At 40.6% G+C, this 26,169-nt stretch overlaps 2 protein-coding genes across 5 annotated transcripts in view; one reads left to right on the top strand and one right to left on the bottom strand.

The window, feature by feature from the left end:
• Window positions 1–6,282, top strand: part of HBP1 (HMG-box transcription factor 1) — a 32,509-nt gene extending 26,227 nt beyond the window's left edge. For all 3 annotated transcript variants that reach the window (XM_081146846.1, XM_081146845.1, XM_081146844.1), the window contains exons 9-11: window positions 136–453; window positions 3,965–4,106; window positions 5,192–6,282. In XM_081146846.1, the coding sequence (XP_081002972.1) occupies window positions 136–453; window positions 3,965–4,106; window positions 5,192–5,209 (478 nt within the window). In that variant the 3' untranslated portion in view covers window positions 5,210–6,282. The remainder of the gene's footprint in view (window positions 1–135; window positions 454–3,964; window positions 4,107–5,191) is intronic.
• A 178-nt stretch (window positions 6,283–6,460) lies between these two features.
• COG5 (component of oligomeric golgi complex 5) overlaps window positions 6,461–26,169 on the bottom strand; it is a 324,571-nt gene continuing 304,862 nt past the window's right edge. For both annotated transcript variants that reach the window (XM_081146842.1, XM_081146843.1), the window contains 3 exons: window positions 15,417–15,543; window positions 14,871–14,950; window positions 6,461–7,504 (listed from right to left, as the gene is read on the bottom strand). In XM_081146842.1, the coding sequence (XP_081002968.1) occupies window positions 7,390–7,504; window positions 14,871–14,950; window positions 15,417–15,543 (322 nt within the window). In that variant the 3' untranslated portion in view covers window positions 6,461–7,389. The remainder of the gene's footprint in view (window positions 7,505–14,870; window positions 14,951–15,416; window positions 15,544–26,169) is intronic.

The raw sequence follows: 26,169 nt of genomic DNA, 5'->3' as shown, positions 1-26,169 counted from the left end.
GTTAGTGCTGGTAACATTATATAGGGGAAAATACATTGAAATTTCCAATTAGATGCTAAAGGTTTTTTTAATAACCTGTTTTTACAAATCAGGTAATTAAATCAAACTACAACCATGTTTAATTTTTTTTTTTAGCTATGACTTCACACCTATGGATTCTTCTGCAGTCTATGTGCTAAGTAGTATGGCTCGTCAGCGTCGTGCATCTCTGTCATGTGGAGGACCTGGAGGTCAAGACTTTCCAAGATCTGGATTCAATAAAAACTGTGGCTCACCTGGATCATCACAGCTCTCTTCCAATTCTTTGTATGCTAAAGCTGTCAAAAACCACAGCTCAGGGACTGTGAGTGCCACTTCTCCTAACAAGTGCAAAAGACCAATGAATGCCTTCATGCTTTTTGCCAAAAAATACAGAGTTGAATATACTCAGATGTATCCAGGGAAAGATAACAGGTAAAATAGTGATGATTCTAATAATTGGGTAACACTTTGGTGTGAACTGGGACAGTTACACTTATTCTTCAGTAGCTTTTATTATTGTAAATTTGTTTTCATGGATTGATTTCAGAGTAAAAAGTTTAAGTGGAATTTTTAGGGTTATTATAATTATTTTATAATACCTAGTACCTAGGTGATAAGGACCTGCCTTCTAAACTAGTGTTCAGTGTCATTTGCCTGTTAAAGGACACAGTTCTAACAACTCACAGTTCCATCTTTATTGAAAAGATTTATAGAAAAGACCAGCACTTTAAAAAAAGTCTGCCCTTGCCGGGTGTGGCTCAGCGGTTGAGCGTTGACCTAGGATCCAGGAGATGGAGGTTTGATTCCCAGTCAGGGCACATGCCCGGGTTGCGGGCTCAATCCCCAGTGGGGGGCGTGCAGGAGGCAGCCGATCAGTGACACTCTCATCATTGATGTTTCTATCTCTCTCCCTCTCCCTTCCTCTCTCTGAAATCAATAAAGATGAGAGTTATTGATCGGCTGCCTCCTGCACGCTCCCAACTGGGGCTTGAGCCTGCAACCTGGGCACGTGCCCTGACTGGGAATCAAACCGCGATCTCCTGGATCCTAGGCTGACTCTCAACTGCTGAGCCACGCCTGGCCGGGCCAGACTAGCACTTTCTTGTGTGGGATCTCATTATTTAACAGTTGTGTCACAGTATGGAGTGTGCAGGCATTGGCAATTTATAATAACTGCCACATTTGTTAAGACTAAACCTAGAGGTTATCCTCAGTAGGGCCCTGGAATAAAAATTAACTCTAGTCCTCCCTATTGTTTTCTGTTTTCTTACCTCATCTCTTAGAATCCTCTCCTGCTCACTCCCTCTCAGACTATCCAAGTTCTCCATGTATGAAAATACCTTCTTCCAGTCTTCCTAGTTCCCTGACAATCAAAACTGCCATTTCCTTTACTCTTGATATCATAAGAAGTCAAATGATTATCCACATAAAATAATCAGGGTTGAATGTTTCATAAGCTGTATTTTTATATATGTATATATTTCTGAGAAGTAATTAACATAGCATTGTATTAGTTCAAGTTGTATAAATGATTTAGTATTTGTATATATTGCAAAATGACCACCACAATAAGTTTAGTTAACATCCATCAACACAGAGTTATAATATTTTTCTTGTAATGAGAACTTTAAAGATCTATTCTCTTAGCAACTTTCAAATAAGCAATATAGTATTATTAACTATACGTCATCCTGTTGTACATTACATGCTCAGGATTTATTTACTTTATGACTGTGGAAGTTTGTACCCTTTGACCATCTTTACCTATTTTGTCCCCTGACTCCAACCCCCTAACATCTGGTAACCACCAATCTGTTTTCATGAACTTAATTTTAAAAGAGAAGCTTCTTAAATCAAATGCATCTCTGATTTAGGAATCAGTACATATTTATTCATTTATTTTTAATCATCACCTGAGGATATTTTTTCATTGCTTTTCAGAGAGTGGGGGAGAGAGGGGGAGGGAGGCAGAGAGAGAAACATCGATGTGAGAGAGACACATCAATTGGTTGCCTCCCGCACTCTCCTTGACTGAAGCCAGGGATCGAGCTTGCAGCCAAGGTGTGTGTCCTCAGCCAGAATGGAACCCTGGACCCTTCAGTCCGAGGGCCTACGCTCTAACAAAAGAGCCAAACTGGCTAGGGCAGGAATTGATACATATTTGAATATTTATTGGTTTAACTGGTGAATATGTCAACCATTATGTGGTACCTTTAACCTATGACAAAACCTGGGTTTTATTTTAATAAAGGAAGATGCAGTACAGTGTTTGATTGCATCAATTTATTGGATTAAAATATTTGCTACATGTTTTTTTAAATTTATTTTTACTTATTGATTTGAGAGAAATATCAGTCTGTTCCACTTCTGCAATCATTGGTTGCTTCTTTTATGTGCCCTGCATTTAATTTCTTTTTAGGTAGTAGAGTTTCTGTGGTTACTATTTCTCTAAAGCTCAGATGTATATCTCTAGCTTCCCTGTCAGTTACTGTAAATCACTTGTATATACTTCATGCGGTCATTACAGGACCTTTTGTTTTGTATGAGTGTCATGAAATTAATGGTTAAAAGCTCTTCATAGAAGGAAAATGGTTTATGTCTACTCCTGAATGAGACTATTTTAGTAGGTTTGGGAGCAGATTAACAAATATAAATAGAAAATAGCTTTAAATTTCTATCATGATGTCTTATCAGTTTGACTTCTTTCCCTTTGATTTTTATCCAGTTTTCCCAAGTGATAAATACAAATGTTGCCTAAGGTTTATTTGGTCTTGTCTTAGAAGGTGAACAGTAAGGTGTGCATAGTTAATTCCATTTTTCACTGTGGTTGCATGAATGAAAAAATATTTTTATCATCATTTGCCATGTTATGGGAACAAACAGAAAGAATAGCTTTTTTTTTTTTTTTTATTGTTCAAAATATTACAATGTCCCCTTTTCTCCCCATTGACCCCTTCCACCCCACCTCCCCACATTATTGTCAGTGTCCTTGAGTTATGCATATAAGCATATAAATTCTTTGTTTAATCTCTACCCACACCCCCTCCACCTTCCCTCTTGACATTCGTTGGTCTGATCCCTGCTTCCATGTCACTGAATCTATTTTGTTCATCAGTTTATTAAGTTCTTTAGATTCCACATATAAGTGAGATCATGTGATTTTTGTCCTCTGCCTGGCTTAGCATAATATTCTCCAGGTCCATCCATACTGTCCCAAAGGGTAAGAGATCCCTCTTTACAGCTGCATAGTATTCCATGGTGTAAATGTCCCACAGCTTTTTTATCCACTCATCTACTGATGGGCACTTGGGCTGTTTCCAGATCTTAGCTATTGTAAATTGTGCTGCTATGAACATAGGGATGCGTAAGTTCTTTCTGATGAGTGTTTCGGGTTCCTTAAGATATACTCCCAGAAGTGGGATCACTGGGTCAAAAGGCAGTTCCATTTTTAATTTTTTGAGGAACCTCCATACTGTTTTCCATAGGGGCTGCACCAGTCTGCGTTCCCACCAAATAGCTTTTAATACAAGATGAATCCTTTATGCTGCTGATACTGAATATTGCCTACCTTAATATCCTAAACATCTTTTCAAAACCAATGTACCAGGATAGATCTAATAGTAATATAAACCATTTCTCTGAAATAGTTAACTTTTTTCTTCAAATCTGAGTTTTGTAGAACATCCGTGTTTTAGCTGTCGTTTGACAATTGGGAATGTTGGCACTATTCTAGGTAGGCTTTAACTGCCAAGATTATGATAAATGGACCATATGACTTGAGATTTTACTGGAAATGACTACTATAGTCTTGACCTTTTCCCTCCTCTGTGTTGGACAAGATATTTGTCTTTTTTTCTTTTATATTTCTTCCTGAAGTAGCAGCACTTGACATGAGTTTTTTGAAAAATTCTTGCCTTCAGCATTGTGAAAATATTTTTTACAGAGCCATAAGCGTGATCCTTGGTGACAGGTGGAAGAAAATGAAGAATGAAGAGAGAAGGATGTATACATTAGAAGCAAAGGCTTTGGCTGAGGAACAAAAACGTTTAAATCCTGACTGTTGGAAAAGGAAAAGAACCAATTCAGTATGTTTCAACAAGTAGTTGCTTAACATCATCTTCACTCTTCCCCCCAAATTGTACTCGCATGCTGGAGCAGTTACAACCTTTAAAAGGTTGTGTTGATGTTGTTTCTTAGCCTTATTGTATTTCAAAACCTAATAATGTTCTTACACCATCATATAAGGCAGGCTGCCTTTCTTTTCAGTGTCATGTACTCTTTTAGCATGGAAGTAGAAGTGTCAGACTTAAGAATGCTTCTCCAGAAATATTGAGGTATAAAAATAATTTTGGAATGTAGTATTTCTAGTTGGGTTGAAAAATGGGTGTTAATTAACTCACATCATAGTAGGAATTTTTTCTAACTTGGGGATGGTATGTCTCAACAGCCTTTTTTTTTTTTTCTTAATTGGTGAGGGGTGATAGAAGTGTTGGAGGTAAAGGGTACATTACCCAACCTTCATGGGGACTTCTGACATTTGTACATAATTTCTAGAGTAAAAACCCCAGGAAAGAGAAGAAATAGAAAACCCAGGAAGACCTAGTAAACAGTTTACACCATAATAATGCTACCCTGATAGACTGGATTCTAAAGGACTTTTCCAGTACTAGACTAGCATCTTTTAAGGGTTTTAGTTAAACGTAACACGACAGCAGTATGAGCTCAGTTTGAAATATCTATAAATGAAGGGAAGACAACAGCTGGCAGCAGGAGGGCTGTGTTTATGTCTGTTTCTTTATAGTAGCTTGCAGTTCACATCTGTTTAAATACTTGAATAATTTCTTTTAAGGAAATAGTGGTCAGATGCCAGTATTAAAGGGTGGCTGAACTGGAATTTTGAAATTCTTGATTTCCTTAGAATTCCTTGTAGGGCTCTGCATACATCCCTTTTTCTGCACATCCTAGTTCGTTTCCTTCATTTTCATAAGTTTTCTAAATGCTTCAGCCATCAGATATTAGCAAACTTATTTAAAATCCCCACCTTCGAGAAAGTGATTCTAAAAAAATAATAAGCTTATAAAACATTGTATTATCCTTATTAGCTTTCATTTGTAGAATTACTGTCTGTTGATTTGTAAACATTCACTGAGTTTTCATTTAATCTCCACAGGGCTCACAGCAACATTAAACCGGGATGATTACATTAAGTCTGCATTTGCATAAACATAGACTCTTGATGGGAAGACTTAAGAAGATCATGGTCTCATCATTTGTCCTGAATTCCTGTGACCATAAGATACTGATAGCATTGAGTCTTGAGATGATTTAATAATAAGAGTGAGGATATGCTTTCTCCATTAGAGCATTAAGCTAAAACTATCAACATTGTAAACCAAATTGCCTTATTTTTCTTCCATACTTCACACATGTCTATCAGGTAATATAGGCTTGAAAATTGATATCCTGTGGTGCTAAAGTACAGTAGAAAGAGAGAAGTGTATACATGTTTTATTTTAAATTGTACAAAAGGGGAATTTAAAAATATGTAACTGCTGTTTATACATTGGCTCCTTACTGCTTATTAATCTGTATTGTACACATAATGGAATGAAACAGAAGCTGGGAGTTGGCCTTTTTTTGAGCAACCACCACATGGCTCAGCATCTGTGCCAAACACAGGAGCTCCTAGTCTGGCCAGTGCCAAGAGGCTACCAGAGCACGTGGCAGGTGGCTGGGGTGTCTTGCCTCCCAGTATAAGAGCCACCTGCTGTAGTTACCCGAGCATGCTGAGTTTATGCACCAGGTGGCAGCACCCATCCATTATTTCCAATGGAGACCTAGCCCAGGCCAACGTCAAGTTAATAGCATTGCGATATAGTCACTGTAATGGTGCTATTAACAGTGGATACCATTGTATTTTTAAACTTTGTGTTCTGTATCTCCTCAGCCACATATCTTAAATATCTTATTTTGTCATCATATCTTTATGGTGGGGGCAGACTTGCACTTATTGCAGTGCAACACTTGCACTTTACTTTTCCTCCAACTGTCTGAAATTAGAGCAAATACATTGGCAATACAGCTGCTTTTGCTCTGAGCTACAATCATGGCTTTTCATGTTACTTACCAAGTGGTGTTTCTGGTTAGGAATCACAGCTGTAAAATTGATTTCAGTTCATTACACTTCATGATGTTGCCCCTAAATTTTGCACACTATATTCTTGTATATTATTTCAAATAAAATGAAAAAAAAATTGTTTATTGCTGACTTCTGCTGACTGATTTTGACTGAACCCTATGTATGAGACATCAGAATAACAGGTTCAGGGGATGGAAAATAAGTTGCTGATGGGGTTTTAAGCATTAAGTTAAAAGTAAAATGTTAACAGGACAGGGCAATAGAAAAATAAAGACCTAGATTATCTACTATAGAATCTTTGTAGAGTAAAAATTTTATTTTTAATTTGGCATCTCTGTTACAAAGTTTAACAGCCCCTAAAGTCTACTTTTAATAAAATGACACAAAAGTGTAAAGACAGCCTTGCTCTATCTTTATTACAGACACAGTATGACATTTAAACAACATTTAGCTCTACATCTTTAAAGATGCTTTGGGATATGCCAGTGGTTCCCAAACTTTGTTGCATATTTGAAATACTTGGGGATGTATTTTAAAAATACTAATGCCTGGCCTGGCTCATGTGCCTCAGTGGTTGAGGGTCGACCCATGAACCTGGCCATCACAGTTCAATTCCCAGTCAGGGCAAATGCTCAGGTTGCGGGCTTGACCCCCAGTAGGGGGAGTGCAGGAGGCAGTCTATTGATGATTCTCATTGATGTTTCTATCTCCCTCTCCCTCTCTGAAATCAATAAAAACATTAAAAAAAAAAAAAAAGCCTGGCTCCTACCCACCCCAAATGTGTTAATATGGGGTACAAATTAATATCAGGATTTTCAAGCTTCCACAACTGATTATAATGTGCAGCCACATGTGGAAACCACTGGCCTTCATATCTAGTGAGGAACAAAGTTGGTTGGGGGAAGCAGGGTTACTTGATCATAAACCTTAAAAAGCAGTGAGGACTTAGTATGTGTGGGTACCTACAGGGGGGACTCAGTGATGGGAAAGAAATTTTAGCCTTGTAGAAAAGCCTGAAAGAGAGAAAGAGTTGGATGTCTTTCTGAAAAATCAGGTTCCTGGAGTTAGAACATGGTGGTGATTTTTGACATTTTATGCTACTTAATTAGAAGGGCTAAAGAGAGAAAAAGCAATAGGAAATACAGAAAAGTTGATTACATTTTAAAAATAGTGAATAGTAGCTGTTTTTGGGTTAGCACAAAATGGAGATTAAGAAATACTTCACATTATTACTGAAGAGTAGACATAGCTTTTTGAAGCAGTTGAACCATTATGGGGTAAACTGGTGCAAATTCTTTGCCTTCTCTACTTCTTACTGATTGAACATAAGCTTCCAGGGCTCCCCTGAAAACCAAAATGAAAACAATGTCAAAAAATTAAACAGCTTAGACAGTGTCAATATATAAAAGAAGACCATTTCTGGAACTGATGTGCCTAGTTCCATAAGCTAAGTGGTCAACTAACTGCCTTCAACATTTATTGGTAGTGTTACTATGGTTCAGGTGCAAAACTAAACCTCAGTCTGCATTGTACTTAGTCTAATTATACAATCGGACTCTCTGGCCTCAGAGATGATTCTGTTTCCCTTTCCTCTATTTCCCTATCAGACTTCTGAAAAGCCTTATGGAGCCTGTGCCTATTTAGAGCTCACTGTAGGAAGGTATGCTCAGGAGCCGGGGGCTGGAGCCCTTGGTGTACACTGTAACACCGGTAGGTGCACTGTACTGTTACTTGATGGACCATGAACCCACAAGGACAACTGCTCTTGGGTTCGAATTTTTGCCAAATGATGTAATAATGAGGCAGTCTGAATTTAGTCAAGGGTATGTGATACCAGTCAGTTATTTTTTTACTATAATGTTCTCGTGCATTAGATCAGAGGGTTAGCAAACTGCTGCCCACAGGCCAAATCTAGCTCTATGCATGTTTGTTTATGTATTGTCTATGGTGGCTTTGACACTACATTGGCAGACTTGAATAGTCAGGCAGAGGCCATATGGCCTGCAAAGCCTGAAATATTTAGTATGTGGCCCTTCATGGAAAAAGTTTTCAATCCTTGAACTAGATGATCTGTTTAGGTGTTAGGTCATGTTAAAGTGGAACTAAAAAAAAAAAATGGTTAAAAGATTTTATTTTATTGGTCTATTTAAACCCCAGGTAAAACAAATTTTTATCATTGTTAAAAAGTTTCACAACTCAAATTACAAAATTTCTATAAAGATGTAAGTTAATACCATTAGCTCACATACGCAGTCTCAATTCCCATCTAATATCTAATTCTCAACTGGTTGTTTTGCTCCCAAACACAAACTATTATCCTTGGTCAGGTTGTTCATTATTTTCATTTAACTGGGGAATATACTTGCCCGGAGTCTGTCCAGCTTACCACTTGCTCTGTAGTGCCACTCCACTTTCATAGTCTCAGCTACTATATACATAATTGAATTGCCAATCTCTTATTTCCAGCCCTGACCTTCCTCCAGATTTCTGTTTCTACCTGCGTTCTGGATATTTTTGCCTGATTTTTCCCAGGTATTCTTCAAATTCCCCTGCTGAAACCTAGGGCAGTCCAAACGCACAGAATGAATGTACAGCACCACAGTGAACGCTAGTGTAAACTGGGCTTTGGGTGATAGTGATGTCTCACTGTGTTCACTGATATAAATGCACCACTCTGGTGGGGGATGTTGATAATGGGGGAGGCTATGCATGTGTGGGGGCAGGGCACGTATGGGAAATCTCTACCTTCTCAAATTTGCTGTGAACCTAAATCTGCTCTAAAAAATGAAGTCTCGCCCGGTCGGGTGTGGCTCAGCGGTTGAGCGTTGACCTAGGATCCAGGCAATCGGGGTTCAATTCCCGGTCAGGGCACATGCCCAGTTGGGGGCTGCAGCTGATCGATGACTCTCTTATCATTGATGTTTCTATCTCTCTCTCTCCCCCTTTCCTCTCTCTGAAATAAAGATATATTAAAAAAAAAAATGAAGTCTATCAAAAAACAGAAGAAACGGGGGAGGGGGAATACCTCTAGGGTAGTGTTCTGCCCCCCCTTTCCCTATTTCACTGTCATCTCCCAAAGGCCTCTCCTTAAAGCTCTCCTTCAATACTACACTTATTTACCAAGTCCTATTAATTTGTCTTATGTATTTCCACATCCAGTCCCTCCTCTCCCCTTTCCTTCAGTTTGAATCCTGCCATTTGTGCCCTAATTACTGCTGCAGCTTTGTAGATGGTGGTCATCCTAGTGCTGTCTCAGCCCTGTGCTAGCGGATCTGCCACACTATAGCAAGAGCCATCTGCCTGTAGTCCATCACTGGCCATGCCCTATTCCCATTAGGATAATGTAAATTCTCCCCCCACCCCCAACTCTGTCTGTGCTTCTGCTGGGTTGTAGACAGTTTGCTGTGGCCTCAAATCACTAGTTTCCATTGTTTGTGTTACAAACACATATTGCAGACCAGCTTCACTCCGTTTGTGACTCCAAGTCCAACCCGTGCCCACCCTGGGAGAGCAGGGGTGTGTGCACGCATGGCTGCATCATGTCTGGGCTGAACAAGGTAGGCTACAAAGGCCCGTTTCTCTTCGACCACACTGTCTCATCGTTATTAAGACCTATTCTTTTGGGCCTTTCTCATTAGCTTCCTTATCCTTGGAATGTTCTCCCCCGTCCTTGCTTTCTTCCTTGTAGAGCTCTTTACTTAGGACCCAGCTCAAATAGCCTCTTTTTGAGGAAGCCTTTCCTAACTCCAGGCCGCACAAAGCCCTGCAGCCACCCTGTTGATGCACCGTCTGCGTCAACAGCCCTGGCTTAGCCGGGTCCCAGCATTTGGGATCCCTGAAGGCTGGCGCCGTGCTCAGCTCGGGGCATGATTTACATAATGTGGAGGGCTGGCCGCCTTTATTTAAGCAGCCTAGCCAGTGATCAGACTCTGTCCCACTACCCAGCTGTATGATCTGAGCTACATTTGAGCTAACTTGCTCATTTGCAAAATGGGAAGAATACATACACAATACAGGTAGGAGAATTAAAAGATTTTATTCTAAAGCACTTAGCTCTCTTCCAGGTACACATATGTACCTATAAAGCACTTAAATACTGTTCCCCCCACTACACTTCCAGGAGGCCTCAGATTCTCCATGTAATTGAGCAAGACATTTATACTTGTATCACATTAGAGTGTTACCTGTTCATTGGTCAGTTTGAGGTTTGGAGCCATTTTATTCATTTATGTAACCCAGGACCTAGTGCTTAACAAATGCATGATGAATGAATTAAAAAATGAATTAGAAATACAGGGAGATAGAACTATAATACAAAGGAAAACAGAAGTGCAGAAGAAAGTAAAAGAGAAAACATGATTGTTGGGGTCCTCGAAAGCAGCAAAGGCATGCAAAATGGAATTTAATGTTCTTCAAGAATAGTTTTGTGAGATGCCTGAGTTCATGTCAGAGTTGGGCCTTAATGAAGCAACTTCTTTATGGGGGGAAAAAAGTGCTTCTTTTAGTAATTTTCAAGTCCCTGGAGATTTATGCACAGTGAAAAACCCCCAAGGGCCCCAAGTGTCTTTGAGACAATAATATGTGTGTGTGTGTGTGTGTGTGTGTGTGTGTGTGTAGAGGGTATCCCAAAAAAATGTATACACACTTTAACAGCTGGTAGCTGTAGATTCTATTACATTTTGAAAGTGAAATGTATTCTGCCTTTATAATTATTCAAAGTGTGTATATAGTTTTGGGGGATACAGAGTGTCTATCAGTCTAAGACATTTCTACACTGAAATTCTCAGAAACTGTAATTGTTCTTTAGTGAATGGATAGATCCATTTTAACACAGTACAAAAATCAATATAATCAATATAGTAGTTTCATGTGCATTCAAACGTATGAGACATATGAACTACACAATATGTAGAAGAAAGTTCAGAAATGAGTTTGGCTAGTTTTCCTGGTATTCATCAAAAACACCATCAGAACTATGGAGAGAAAAAACAGGTTAAAGCTGCCCTCACACATAAAATCAGAGCGAGATTTTCAAGCAATTCTTAAATACTTCATTTGCTTGAGCAAAACCTCAGCTTTCTTGAAAGTAAGAACTAGTCCTAATTCTGGTTTGTAACCAAAAAGAATTATTAGTACACTTACTGAAAAAAATTAGTACAGGAATTGTGCAAACAACTAGTAAAGGAATAGTTTGTAACATGGCAAAACTGCTCAATGTGATATAAACTAGCCAAGTGGAGGCTTTTATGGAGCACAAAGTTGATTTCTGTCAGGGAGTAAGTATCAGCATACTTAGTACTGAAATACATAAATGACTTCAGGATCTACCTCATGTCTTTGTAGACAGGTAAACACTGGATTTCCCTGCCTCCATCCTCCCTTCTGGACTCATCTCAGGCACCCAGTCCCCAGAACTGGCAGACATCTAGTGCCATAGGGACACCAGCAGGAGAGACCAACCATTACCCTCCATCTGCAGGGATCCGAAGGACAGGAGTTGAGGGAACGGTTCCTAGCTTGTGGGACCTGGGCCAGGGTAAGAGGGCAAGGGGTCCAAAGATGCATCTGTACTGAAAATTGTATGATAATTGTATAGATAAAAAATACCAATAGGCAAATAGTCTGTAAACATTTTTTGACGTCATAAAGGTGTTCTTCTACTTAGACTAAGGAAAAGCAAAGGACAAGAGGGTCACAGTAAGAGAGAGTTGCTGTTCCATTACAAACATCAAAAATAAATGGGCTTGAGGCCAATCCTACCACTTCTGCAGAGCTTTAGAAATCTTTTCATCAAAAACTCAGTCTTCATCTTTACTGAAAACACAGTCAACGGTTACAGACCCACAGGTCTTCCCCCAGGGTGCAGCCTCCGTACCCGAGGGCAGACAAGTCTGGAGTACCTAACTGGTGGGAGCTGAGTAGATACAATTTTCCCCACTTACACCACTTGGCCCTTGAGTCAGCGGTTACTCTAATTTTAAAATTAACTTGACAAGTGTCCACTCAAGCTCTACAGAAACATCTGGTGTCAAAAGGAAACAGAAAGGAAGGCAGAGAGAATTCATCACTTGCCATTTACTCAGCAGCAGTTGTCCCCTATCCTCAACTTGCCCTAGTTTATGACAACCTAATGTACTGTGCTAGAAGGGACAGGAGAGTATATAACAAGGTTTGCCCCAAAAGCTAAAACAGATTTACTGACATTTAAAGAGTAACACTCACCCTGGGCTTATTTATAGGGGAAAGAAATTCATCCAGTGGTGCTCTAGCACGTGGGGACAAAATCAGTTTGCAGTAACAGAGAAGAGAGAACATGCTTAGAGGACAAAGCTCCCTGCCTTGCCAGCGGCCTGGGTGGCAGCAAGAGCACGCTGTTTTGGAATCCCCCAGGGAGGGCTCGATATGCTGCTCAGAGCATAAAGATTCTGATATCAGACATGTGTGGAATGATGGATAGATCTTATTTAAAAAGCATGACATTATTTCTTAGCATGATTTTCAGTTGCTAAACATAGGTTTAGCAACAGCACTGCTGATGAAATCACCCAGGATACGTTTTTTAAAAAAAGCAAAGAAAAAGGATGTGTGCTGTGTCCACAGCAGGACAACTGTTGTGGATGAACTCATTCCAACTTGTTAACAAGACAAAAATGAACCCTGTTCAATTTACTGAATTCTAAATACTCTTCTATTACCAAGTGGGTGGCAGCTGAGTGAGTCTTTGGGACTCAGAATAAAAAATCCACAAAGACATTGCAAATCCCTGAGTTAGCCGAGGCCCAAATGCCTTTTCTGAGGGCAGTTTTAACCAGTCTCATGAACTGCTGGAAGTCTCACTTGGCATCCTTTCCCATTTCTTGGTCAGATGCTCATAGTTGAGAAGTGTAAGAGATAAGCAAGGACGAGGGCTAATTTACTTTTTAGATGCTCATAGCTGAGAAGAGTAAGAGATAAGCAGGGGGGCTAATCTACTTTTTATTCACAGAGGCGCATGGAGAGTGAGTGGCTCAGGTGGGCTCTGGGTACCAAACCTGAGAGCTCAGTGCCACTCCCTGAAGCTGGGCTGGTGTTCCTCAATGACGTCTCATAGCATCCCTCCTTGGTGGACTCTCACCTGACACCAGGGCAGTGGGTCTCAGCCTTGGCTGTGCTGTAGAGCTGCCTGGGCAGCTATAAGAAATCCTATACCAGGTCCCAGCTCGAGAGATTCTTAGGTAGTCTGAACACCAGGATTTTCCAAAGCTCTATAAGCGATTCCAGAGTGCAAACATGGTTGATAGCATATCACCATATTGGCTTTGGGGAACCCAATTCATTACCTGCACTTAGGCTCAAGAAAGCCTTGTTGGGGGCTGTGATCTCCAGATCAACATCATCAGGATCCTCTGGGGGAACTGAGAATGGTTTCAAGAGCTATTTAAGAGGTACAACTGACTGGATTTGGAGGACGTGGGTGATGAGCTGAATGATGACTTAAAGGTTCTAGCTTGCTGGGTAAATGATGGTGACACTTTATCCAAGACATGGAGTCTAGAGCAATGAGTAGAGCTGAGAGGAAAGATGATTTATTTTTAATATTTTGGGGTCGAGACTTCTGTGGAACTTTGAGTGGTGACATATGACAGCAAATCTGCTGGCCTGAGGCCCTAGGCAATCAAGGTGAGTCACAGACCTGGAAGCCATCGGGACAGAAGAGGTCATTAGCGTCATGGGTCTGGATGAGCCCACTTGGGGACCAAAGTACAGATAGAATGTGAAGGAAAATGAGCCAGGAACAAACTGTGGGAAATGATGGCATTTAATCAGTGGACAGCAGGCAACTCAGCAAATGAGGCTGAGGAAAAGAATGGCCAGAAAGCTTACAACAGAAACAGATGACCATGGTGTCATGGAAGCTCCGAAAAGGAAGGGCTGTGTCTCTGTTTGCTTTGTGTCCTCAGGGCCTAGCATACAGTAAGCATCAAGAAAAATGTGTTCAGTCAGCCAGTCGATGAGGAGTTTCAAGAAGGAAGCAGCTGTCAACTCTAGCTAACGGTACAGAGCTTAAGAACAGAAATGCTTGGGTTTGGGGGCTAAAAGGTCTCCAGAGATTGTGGTGAGAACAACTTCAGAGGAGAATGCTGATGGAATAGAGATGCTTAATAGTCATATGTGACAGTTAAAGCATCCTACCCTGGGCATGGCTGGATGGAAGGGGTGTGTCTGTGCCTGTGCACGTGTGTATGTGCACAGACACATTTGTGGGGCACAACTGGAGGGCACATGGTATCTAAATAGCTGCTAGGTTGTCCTTATTTTCTACTAATAACTGCATCATAGTTGAGTATTTTTAAAAGTTTACTCACATCTGTGCTCCACCAATTCAATAACTGCAACACATGAAAATGAAGCAGAAAATGAGGAGCTAAGGAAGGATTTTTTTCATAGCTGAAGCTGGTTTTCAAAACCAGAAGAGCATAGTTCTTAGGGCTGCATCAGGCATGGGACAGCACAAAAGGGATATGAAGATTTGGAAGTGAAGGAACCGGAAAGCAAAAACGGCTGTGTCCCCTGGTTCTGTCAGGTGCCCATGCAGTGAGGTGGCCTGCCACTAGGAGGTGCCACCACGTGTACACATCCACCCAGGAACTGTTCCTTCCTCTTCCCTCAGTCTTTCTACTCTCCCTGGGTTTCTAGAAGAGACAGGTGCCCCTGGAACACATGACTTTACCTGATGAGAAGAAGCCTGTCCTTTTCAGATGGGTGGTCATCCAGCCACTGGGAGAAGCGTGCATGGGACCATTCTGCCCTCTGAAGGGTTGAAACACAATTAGAGAAGTGCGTACACATGCTTCAGTGAACGGCGCAAGTGCTTGTTCAAAAAGTGCTCTCAAGGATTTCCAGTGTGAAATAACCTCCAATCCCTGCCTGAGGGAAGGTGGCATAGCCCTTGGTGCGTCTTCCTAGCTCCCAAGGAGCCTTGTGGATTTACCAGCTGAAGGTGGGTCAGCAAAGGAAATGGGCCTCTATCAAAAAAGCTTTATGAACATAAATTACTTGTGTCATTATTATTTAAAGGGCTAATTCTGGATTCATCAGGTAATTCTTACACTGCAGGGCAATGGAAATTTTTTTTCCTTAGTGATTCGCTGCTAAGACAGAAATCCAGACTAAATAGGACAAAGAGAGGGCCCGGAATGCATTCCGTGAACGGGGCTCTGTAGTCACAGAGTGAAGTGGGAAGACTCATAACAGGGTTGTGGCTTCACTTTATTACCTGGAAGGGGGATTTCAGCTCAGCAGGTGCTCTTGTGAACAAAAACTGAATAATGATGCTGAATGGAATAATGTCCCCCAGTGCAGGACTACTGGCCACATGTTCACTTGTCTGGAACAGCAATGGTCTAAAAGAGGAAAAAGCAGAAGTTACTTCATGCTGTTCAACACTAAAAGAGATGATTTGGTAGAAAAATTGTAATAGCATATTAGAATAGAATAGCATAGGAGTATAGCAGCATAATAGAAGAATGAATAATAGCATTCTTCCTAAAATGGCCAGTTCTCAGCCATTTCATAACCCTACATTCAACCTCGACATGCACTGGACACACACACACACACACACACATCGCACACTCTGGCAGGTTGCCCTGCCCTTCAGCTCTTTCCTTGATCCCCAGCTCACGGGCCTATGGGTCTCACTTTGCTTCTGAGTGACTCAGCAAAATCTCCTCTTAGAGCTCATCTAATAGGCTAAAATCAAAGCACATGGTAAAGCCTTCAAGTAGTTGTAACTAACAAATTCTTATCTTTGTCAAAACTTTCAGCTTTCATTTTAAGTAAAATCCTTCTTTGGGCTATCATCTAAGGTGGGTAAATCCAAACATTCTCTATACAACTTTTCAAAGGGCATTATGTCTTTGTATATACAAAATTATTTCTTTGCTGAACATTCCATCAACTATTTATGCCAGCTCCCTTCTAATGCACTGCATGTCTTGGGTCACCATCCACAGGAGCATGCAGGTAAACCTACCCCACTTACCAAGTACCTACCACCTTGTCAAAAGGCTGGCAAGAATAATTAGAAACTCTTATTGACCTCTCTTTGGCTTTGGGCTCTGATGGAAAAGAGGTGATTACAGGCCTAGCTGGAGATGCTGATCTCAAGAGGTAAGATGGCAGCAACATCTCCTAACAGAGCAGCAAATGCTGACACATGTACAGCAGCTCTGTATCCTGGGCTTTCTCCTCAGCCCACCGTAGTCACTCCAGGCTACACTGATGTGTCAACAGCAATCAAGGCCCAACTACATAGGAGGGCACACACAGCACACAAGGGGGATGGGGGTGTGCACCTGAAATGCCCAGCTAGGCTGACTGAGGAGGCTGTGCCACTGAGCCTACAGGATACCTACTACATAAGGCCACTTTATGAAGATTGGCAGACGTAGTAGCTCTACCTAATATATAAAAATAAACACTGGGAGGCTGCCAAAATGAGAAGATAAAGAAACTTGTCCTAAATGAAAGAACAGAACAAAACTCCAGAAAAAGAACTATATAAAATGCAGACAGGCTGCTGTACCCCTGGCCAGTGTGGCTCAGTTGGTTGGGTATCATCCCATGCACTGAGGGATTGCTGGTTCGATTCCTGGTCAGGGCACATACCCAGTTGAGGGCCTGATGCCCAGTAGGTGGTGTGCAGGAGGCAGCCAATCAGTGTTTCACTCTCACATCAATGTTTCGCTCTCTCACTCCCTCTCCCTTTCTCTCTCTCTCTAAAGATTAATGGAGAGGTTTTTAAAAATTATTTATTTATTTATTTATTTATTTATTATTTATTTATATTTATTCAAAATATTATAGGTGCCCCCTTTTCCCCCCATTGACCTCTTCCACCCAGCACCCTCAATGGAGAGTTTTAATAAATAAAATGGAGACAAGCAATTGACCAGATGCAGAGTTCAAAACATTGACTATAAGGATGCTTGATGAACTTAGGGAAGAGTAAATGAACTTAGTGAGAACTTCAACAATCAGATAGGAAACATAAAAATGGATAAAGAAAATATATAAAAAAGAACCAGTCACAAATGAAAAATATACTGACTAAAATGAAGAATACACTGCAGGAATCAATAGTGCATTAGATAAAAGCAGAGGATCAAACCAGCAATTTGGAAGATAAGGAAGCATAAAACACCCAATCAGAACAGCACAGCAAAAAGAAAAAAGCATCTTAAAAAATGGGAATGGTATAAACACCCTCTGAGACTTCAAGCATACAAATGTTTGCATCATGACGTTGACAGGAGAAAACAGATAGCAAGGAATTGAAAATCTCTTTAGAAAAATAGCAAGGAATTGAAAACTTTAAAAAAAAAATAATGACAGATCCTGGATAGAAAAGGTCGCCGCTTCAATTCCTGGTCAGGGCTCATGCCCAAATTTCAGGCTTGATCCCGGGTATGCAGGAGGTAGCCAATTGATGTCCTGCTCTCATAATGATGTTTCTCTTTCTCTCTCCCTCTCCCTTCCTCTCTCTCTGAAAACCAATAGAAATATTTTTTAAAAAAAAAGATATGGTAGTTGAATGAATGACAAAACAAGACCCTTATATACTGTATACTTGCTTACAAGAGACTTGGTTCAAATAAAAAGACACACAGACAGAAAGTAAGGGATGGATAAAGCTATTTCATTGGGGGAAAAAAAAAAAAAAAGCTGTGGTAGCAACACTTATACCAGACAAAATAGACTTTAAAACACAGGCTATAAGAAGAGACAAAAAAGGATCCAGCAATTCCACTTCTGGGTATTTATCAGAAGAAACTCGAAACACCAAATCAAAAGACTTATGCATCCATATGTTCATAGGAGCATTATTTACAATAGCCAAGATATGGAAGCAGCCTATCAATAGATGAATGGATAAAGAAGTGGTGCATAAATACAATGGAATATCACTCAGCCATTAAAAAAAAAAAAAAAAAGAATGAAATCTTGCCATCTGCAACAGCATGGATGGACCTAGAGGGTATTGTGTTGAGTGAAGTAAGTCAGAAAAATACCATGTGATTTCACTTACGTGTGGAATCTAAAAAACAAAAACAAACAAGCAGATCAGAAACAGACTCAATGATAAAAATAACTTTTTGACAGTTGCCAGATAGGAAAAGTTAGGGTGATGGGTGAAAAAGTTGAAGGGATTAGCAAAAACAAACAAACAAAACAGACACAGACAAAAGTAGGGTGATTAATCTAATTGAGGGAAAGGGGAATGAAGGGAGGTTGAAGGGAAGTAGAAGGGGGTAAAGGGGAGATAAATAGTAATGGATAAAGACTTGACTTGGGGTTGTGAACACACAATACAATATACAGATGATGTATTATATAGAACTGTACACTTGAAACTTGTATAATTTTATTAACCAATGTCATCCCAATAAATTCATAAAAATAAAAATTAAAAAAGAGGTGGTGTGCAATTTGTCACATCCCCTTACTGTGCTGGGAAGACTGTAGGAGCACAGGTCATGACAGAGCCTCTGTCAGTCTAGATCCTGAGAGTCTACATGGAGCAGAGGCTGCCTGATGACTCCAAGGGACACTTACAATGAGCAAGGAAAAAAAGAACTGTGTTATGTTAAGCCACCAAGATTTCGAGGTCATTTGATATTGCAGCATAACCTAGTCCATCCTGCCTAATACACCTTGTATACAGTAACCTCTCAAATTATTACCAGCTATGATTATTATAATTATTTTCCATCAGTAGCTTACAGGTCATGTAGAGTAGAAGCAAGACTTAACAAAATGAAATATTAAATAATAAGCTTTCACTGACTATGAGAAGTGCAAAATAAGTGAAAATTTTCCATATAGTATATATTCTAGAAGGCAGTGAAGAGAAAGACATTGTGGCTTACAATAATTACGAAAGGTTTGGTTTCATAAAAACCAAATTTACTGAGTCTTCAATTTTTGTTCTATCTAAAGTAGAGAAATTTAATTCCTAAGGAAAGCAAAAATGAAGAAGCAGCTGGGAATTTCCAGCCACACCCTTCATCCTCCAGACAGGGGAGAGGGACTGGAAGTGAAGTTAACAATTGATCATGCCTCTGTGAGGGAGCATCCCTAAAATCCCAACAGTAGGGGGCTTGGAGAGCTTCCAGGCTGGTGAGCGCATCCACACTGGTTGACACCCCCCCAACTCCACGGAGACAGAAGCTCCTGCATTCAGGATCCTCCTAGACCCTGCCCTATGTGTCTTTATCTGGCGGTTCACCTTCATCCTTTACCATATCCTTTAATAAACTGGTAAACATAAAAAAAAAGTACAAATCGGTAGTTACAGAATAGTCATGGATGTCAAGTACAACATAGGAAATATAGTAAATAATATTGTAATAACTGTGTATGGGGTCAGATGGGTACGAGATTTATCAGAGTGATCATTTCATAAGTTATATAAATGTTTGATCACTGGGTTATACACCTGAAACTAATATAACACTCTATGTAAACTGTAATTGAAAAATAAAAATTTCAAAAATGAAAAACCAACCTGAAAATGTTTACAGGATACTTTGAAGTCCATGAAATTTTTATCTCTTTGGGTACCCCAAATTCTCTCTTTGGGTCAGAGTGGACTCCAGCCACCTATATACTTGAACCATATCCTCACAGCCTCTTTTGAAATTATTTTTACCTGGCATAACCACAAGTTCCTGTGGGGTACTGAGGGGTGCTGTCTTAAAGGTCTCTGGAGGCTGACTCTGGGTTGGAATGAGGATGAGGCTGCATCGGAAGCTGAAACTTCATGTAGCCCAAGGTCTCTGCGTGCCCTGTCTAGCAAGCTGACTGACAGGAGGTTGCTGGCTGAGATGCTTGCATAAGCCAGTCCTGGTAAAACCCAGCTCATTTTAAAATAGGATCTTTTAATCAATCACCTGTCCCTTTGGAGCTCTGAGTCACAGCAGTTATTTTTCTGCCAAGACCAAATCTTCCACTCTAGCCACTCACAGGACTGCCAAAACAGCCATAGAAAGCAAAACTAAATTTGATTCCAGATTATGCGTCACTGACATAATTAACTATAAACATCAAATGCAGACATTTTATTTCTGGTGCTTTTTTAAGAGCCTGACAGAACACAGCATGAGGACCTCCCTTCTCCCTGAATCCAAGTGGAATCTGAAATACCAGCAATTTAAAAAATAAATCACCATCTGAGATAATATAAGGAACAAAAGTTTAATTAAGGTGTTATAAAATGCAGGTACCCCAAATGCCACAATATCATTCTTAGAAAAATAAATATAGCAGGATTTTCAAGGTTAAACTTTATAGCCAGCAGGTAGTGTTAATTAATCAATTATTGGGTCCCAATAGAAAAAAACTGTATTTCTAGTAGGGGATCTCCATAGTTAAGTGACTCAGCTGTGTAACAGAAAGCCTCTGGTTAAGGACAATTGCTAAGTGAAGAAAGACAAAAGGCCTACTGTTCCTATGTGCACACTCAATATTAGCAGTGGCCCATGCCACCTGCTCCCCCCCCCCCCCCCACATTCCAAACCTCCTTTTGGTGAGGGGCCTGGGAAGGTAGCAGGATCACTGAGCCTGTGCATGGAGATCTGGAACCAGCAGAGAAATAAGAGGTAGTATTAGGAAACACAATTCTTCCCTGCAGAGGACACACCAAGGGCCTTCTAAGAGAAGAGAGGGATGGAGGCCCAAGAGGGGCCATGTGAATCCCAGAAGAGAGTGAAGCAGGAGGCTGACAACTGGAGGTGAGTCAAGGCTCAAAGTAGAGAGGTGAGAGGACCTCCAGGTTCCTTTCTTAGAGTTCAGATCGTCAATCCCAGCAGATCAGGTTGAAAAGGAGGCGACGGTTTCAGGCAGACTTTTCAATAGAATAAAAGGGTACACTGGGCTCAAGGTTCCTGATGCATCTCCTAGAAGCCTGTATGTGGCAAAAGACAGCGAGATGCGGCATTTCATAGCAAAAGGTTCCCAACAAAGCTGGGGGTGGGGTGTGTGTGCGAGGGGGGTGTTTAGATTCTTTTAAATTTTCTGACATTTTCCTGGATGATTCATAGAAGCACTCAAATGCAATTCTAAGACAAGAATATAAACACATGGGAACTTCTGGAATGAGAAATGGTGTGCGGTGGTTACAAGCACGGCTTTGGGATCACGCAGCTCCGCAATTCCCACAAACTTTTCAAACAGTTGCCTTGGCAACTCACCTTCTCTCAGCATCAACTGTCTCAAGGGGGTCATACCTGACTCGCACGTGTTGTAAAGGTGAAATGAGAAAATATCAGTAAAGCACTTAGCACAGGCTTAGCATAAAGTAAATGATTAAATACCGAATGCTAGAATTAAAGTAATAAACTAAATATCCACCCCTTCACATTGCCTGAGTGCTCCTAGCACTGCCAAAGTATTGGCAAACAAGAAACCATACCAGCCCAAGATGTGGCTGCCTTCTGGTTACAATGCTGACATCTAAACTTGGAATTAAGAATCTAGAAACCTTGGGAAATAGTTATTTCAGGGGATGGGTTCACCAGTCCCAGATTCACAAAGGGGAAGAAAGGACAGAACACATTTGGGGGTCCTAGTGCTAAAAGTGCTAAAAATGGCAGCTGCAAGACGGCTGCCTTTCCTTCTTCAAGCATGCAGGCGCAGAGGCCTGGGGTGGCAAGCAGATGGTCAGAAATACAAACTGCAGACAGGAGAAACCCTCACCATGCCTACAACTGAAAACAGCTGACATGAACAGTGCATTCTAGAGTGGATGGTTTTCTTCCAAGGCCTCTCATGCTAACAGATGTATCCTAACAGCTCAGATCTCCCAACAGCTTTCACTCCTCTTTCATTAAACCTAACAACCTTCTAGCAAAGCAGGCTGCGGACAGCATTCAGGGACAAAGCTGTTCCCTCCGGAGCAGAGGTGGTGGTGCATGACTGAAGGCAGATCTGGTCCCTGAGCTGGTGAAGGGCATGTGGTCCCTGTTCTGTCCTTTGCCTCACAAAGATCTGCACGGAGAATGTCCAGGGTCAGAGCTCTCCAGCCCCTTGAAAGGTGGAGCTCCCGCCGTCCTGTGTAGACACCAAAATCATCCGGGGCAAATCCCTAATGTCAGCAGATTTCTGAGGCAGCATTCTCTCCAGGGTAAGAAAAGATTCTGCTGCCTGGGACACTCTAATGTAGACAGTAAAATGTAAATGTATGCAAGGAGCTTGCTAGCTTAATTAAATAGTCCACTAATATTACTGTCAAGAAGAAAGTGCCTGTGACAGATGGCTGCATGATGGAGGAAGGGTCCCTGCTGAGGCGCATGTGTCTGTGTGTGTGAGGGGGATTGCCCCTGGGGTCTGCACTGCAGGCTCTCTGGCTGGCACTGCCACACTCCCTTGCAAAGGGCCTGCTGCCCTCTCATGCAGCCACTGCCACTAACTCAGACCAAGGCCCAACCTGCTGGGTATGGATTATGTGGCTACCCATTATTCTTGCCCCCCTGACATTGCACAATGTTTTAGTATATTTTATATTTTTCAGCTCCCTTATTATTTTAAAATGGAAAAAACACTGCAAGAGGGATTTTAAAATATGCTTATAGACCCAACCGATGTGGCTAAGTGGTGGACAGTGGTTGACTGTCGCTCCATGCACCAAGTTGCTGATTCGAATCCCAGGCAGGGCACAAGCCTGGGTTGTGGGCTCGATACCCAGTAGGGGCTGTGCAGGAGGCAACCGATTGATGCTCTCTCTCATTGATGTTTCTCTCTCTCTCTCCCTTCCTTTGTCTCTAAAACATCAATAAAAACATATTTAAAAGAAAATAGTAATAAAATAAAAATATGTTTATTGACTTTTCTGACTACAACTATAAAACAACCAAAGACAGAAAATTTGAAAAGTACAGAAAACCTTTAAAGGAAAAATCACTAGTGATAATCCTACTATCTGAAGATAACATTTTGATGTTTATCATTCTTGGCTTTTCCTCTCTACATGCACACACACATATTATTTAAAACATACAGCAGGGATCATATCATATATACTGTTTAGTAGCCTGTTTTTTTATTTAATGATGCATTGGGAAGTATTTTTCATATTATTAGTTATTAACACAAATTGCTTATTGTTGCATGTATCTGGTCCACTGAATGTGGCATATGTTATTTGGCCAATCTCCTGCTGACGGCCATTCAGCTGATTCAGAACGTTTGGGGAGGAGAACGATGAACAAGAGCCAAGACAATTCTATACACGGCCACTGGATGATGCCTATTCCTTGTCACAACCCACAGCACAGATGGGAAGATTAAAAAGAGTGGGCCCTTCCACTGCAACTGCTCAGAACTAACTTTGGATTAGAGACAGATCTCTAACAAGATTTTGCAGGTAGGCAAATAGAGGGCCTAGAATTGGGTTATTGGAAATAACCCAATAACTCTGTATGGATTTACTCCTGTCTAGGAAGGGATTCTCTAGACCCCTCCAAACAGATAACCTTTCATAAGTCAATTCTCTTCATATGACAACTGTGGAGAAGCCTGCAGCAGGGCCAAGGGCTTTTCCAACATTTATAGGCAGAGGCAGTGGTATGTAGTGGCATCTCTCTTCTCAAAAGATGGGACCTAAAACATTCTTTGCAGACTAGGGCTAGAGTTTACCTCAGAATATACTATGCTTTCATTTTATTTCCTGTTCTGGTTAATCCTAAAATCTTTATCAAATGGTTGTCCAAGTCCTATCAGTTGAAAAAAATGCTAAGATCTATTTTTGTTAAATCAATATGATTGTAGACATATACTGGCAGATAGAAATCTGTTAGAAGTTTTCACTGAATTTAAGTTCTGGAGAATTCTCCACAGGTAAGACACAATTATACATAGGTGCTGAGGCCTTGGGAGCTAAGGAGTTAACTGCAGGAAGAAGCTTGGGTGTACCAGAATCCTAGGAAAAAAGGCCATAAATCTTCATAGTTGTAGAAAAGAACAAACTGCCCCCATTACTAGAGCAGCTAAAGTTAAGTGTTAAGGGCCTTGTGAGAAAGGTGAGAAACTGCTGGATGCAAACCATCAGTGAGTCATGAAAGCAATTTAGTGGGTAAGTAATCAAAAGAAAAAGAAATGTCAGAGCATATCACATGTAAGAGTAATTACTGCTTCATGATACACGAGTGGGCATGTGTGCCATATATGTGGGTTTGAGTATGCCTGCATGTTTGCATGCAAATCTATGCCAGACTGTGATACAGGATAACTCTTACTGTAAGTTATGGTCAAAAGTTTGAAACCAATTTAGACTGATATTGCTCCATGAGAGTAGCTAGACATAAAAAACAGGATTTTATTTTATTGTATATTGATGAGTCATTAATTTTTTTCTATAAACAGGTACTAGAAAGTGTTACCACTCAAACTTTAAGTGCTCCTTCAGAGTCTTCTTCTCATGTAAGAATTGGGAGGCTAAGAGAAAATTCCCATCTTAAATGACTATTTTAACATAATTGGTCTTAATGTGTAAGTCAGAACTTGCATCACCCTACTGTGACACAACTTTTTTTTAAAAATTGATTTTGAGAGAGAGGAAGGGAGAGGGAGAGAGAGAAAGAAACATGGAAGTGAGAGTAAAACACCTATTGGCTGCCATCTGCACACCCCCTACCAGGGATTGAGCCTACAACCCTGGAATGTGCCCTGACAGGGAATCAAACCGGTGACCTTTCAGTATACAGGACGACGCCCAACTAACTGAGCCACACTGGCCAGGGCAGTGACAACTTTAATAAAGGTCATCTTGTCTCAACAAACAGGAAGATAAGCACTATTTTAATACATACACAGGCAATAAACAACTAAAAATGACAGCAGAGACTATAAAAAATAATAGCCTAATTTTAATATAGCAAATCCCAAATCAGAGCTTTTCCCATACCTTTTTCAATAACTAGTTGGTTAATACCCTCTAGTATGCCAATTGATTCTGTTACTCAGGGCAGCATTTTATCACCCAACTGGGACTGCTGTGCTACCATCTTATTCAAAGTAAGAGATTTTGATTTTGTTTTTTTAAGAGAGAGGAAGGGAGGGAGGGAGGGAGGGAGGGAGGGAAACATCCATCAGTTGCCTCCCGCACACACCCTGACGGGATCAAACCCACAACCTGGGTATGTGCCCTGACCAGGAATCGAACCCGCAACCTTCTGGTGCATGAGATGACACTGCAACGAAATGAGCCACATTGGCCAGGGCAAGATTTTATAGGAGTTTTATTAAAGTTAGTTTTATGGTACAGACAGATGACTGGTGGATCAGTAACCTTAGAACCTCTATTCTTTCCACTTCTCCATGTTTAGTAGTGTCCCACTTTAAGTTTTTTGAAATCCCCACATGTGATTCCACTTTGAATTTTTTTAAAAGCCGCCTCTGCCCAGATGGACATTTGAGAAAAATAATTCAGGCTCTTGTGTTGGCATTAAAAAAAATCTTTGCCAACTACAAAGCACAGGACTCCCTTTTCAATCAACAACCTTGGATTCTTATATTTCAAGTGACATTATACCTTAATTTTCTACTACCAAAAGCTTGGATGAAATAAGTGAGAAAAGTGATTAAAGGACATACTGCTTATTGATTAGTCTAGTTTCCAGTACTGAGTCTTTTTTTTAGAAAACCACACGACTGGACTCTCTTTTTTATTATTTATTTTATTAAAAAAATTTTTTTTCTTTATGACTGGACTCTCTTACCTTATCTTCATGGAAATATATTCAAACACTATTACACAGGATGGGGCAAAAGTAGGTTTACAGTTATTCATATGGAAAATAATACAATAATGAATAAATAATAATACAAGCATAGATTTTGTGTTTTGCATACTCACCACTGTAAACCTGCTTTGTCCCCAGTCTGTATGTTCTTGGACATTATGGATAGTTTATATGAAAGCCTCCCATCTGGTATACTGTGGTCACAAAATGGTGATTAATATGTTGATC

The sequence above is a fragment of the Miniopterus schreibersii genome, assembly GCF_964146895.1.
Source record: "Miniopterus schreibersii genome assembly, chromosome: 9".
Classification (NCBI taxonomy): domain Eukaryota; kingdom Metazoa; phylum Chordata; class Mammalia; order Chiroptera; family Miniopteridae; genus Miniopterus; species Miniopterus schreibersii.
Note: the sequence above shows the minus strand (reverse complement) of the source record. Positions and strands in the feature narration are given on the sequence as shown.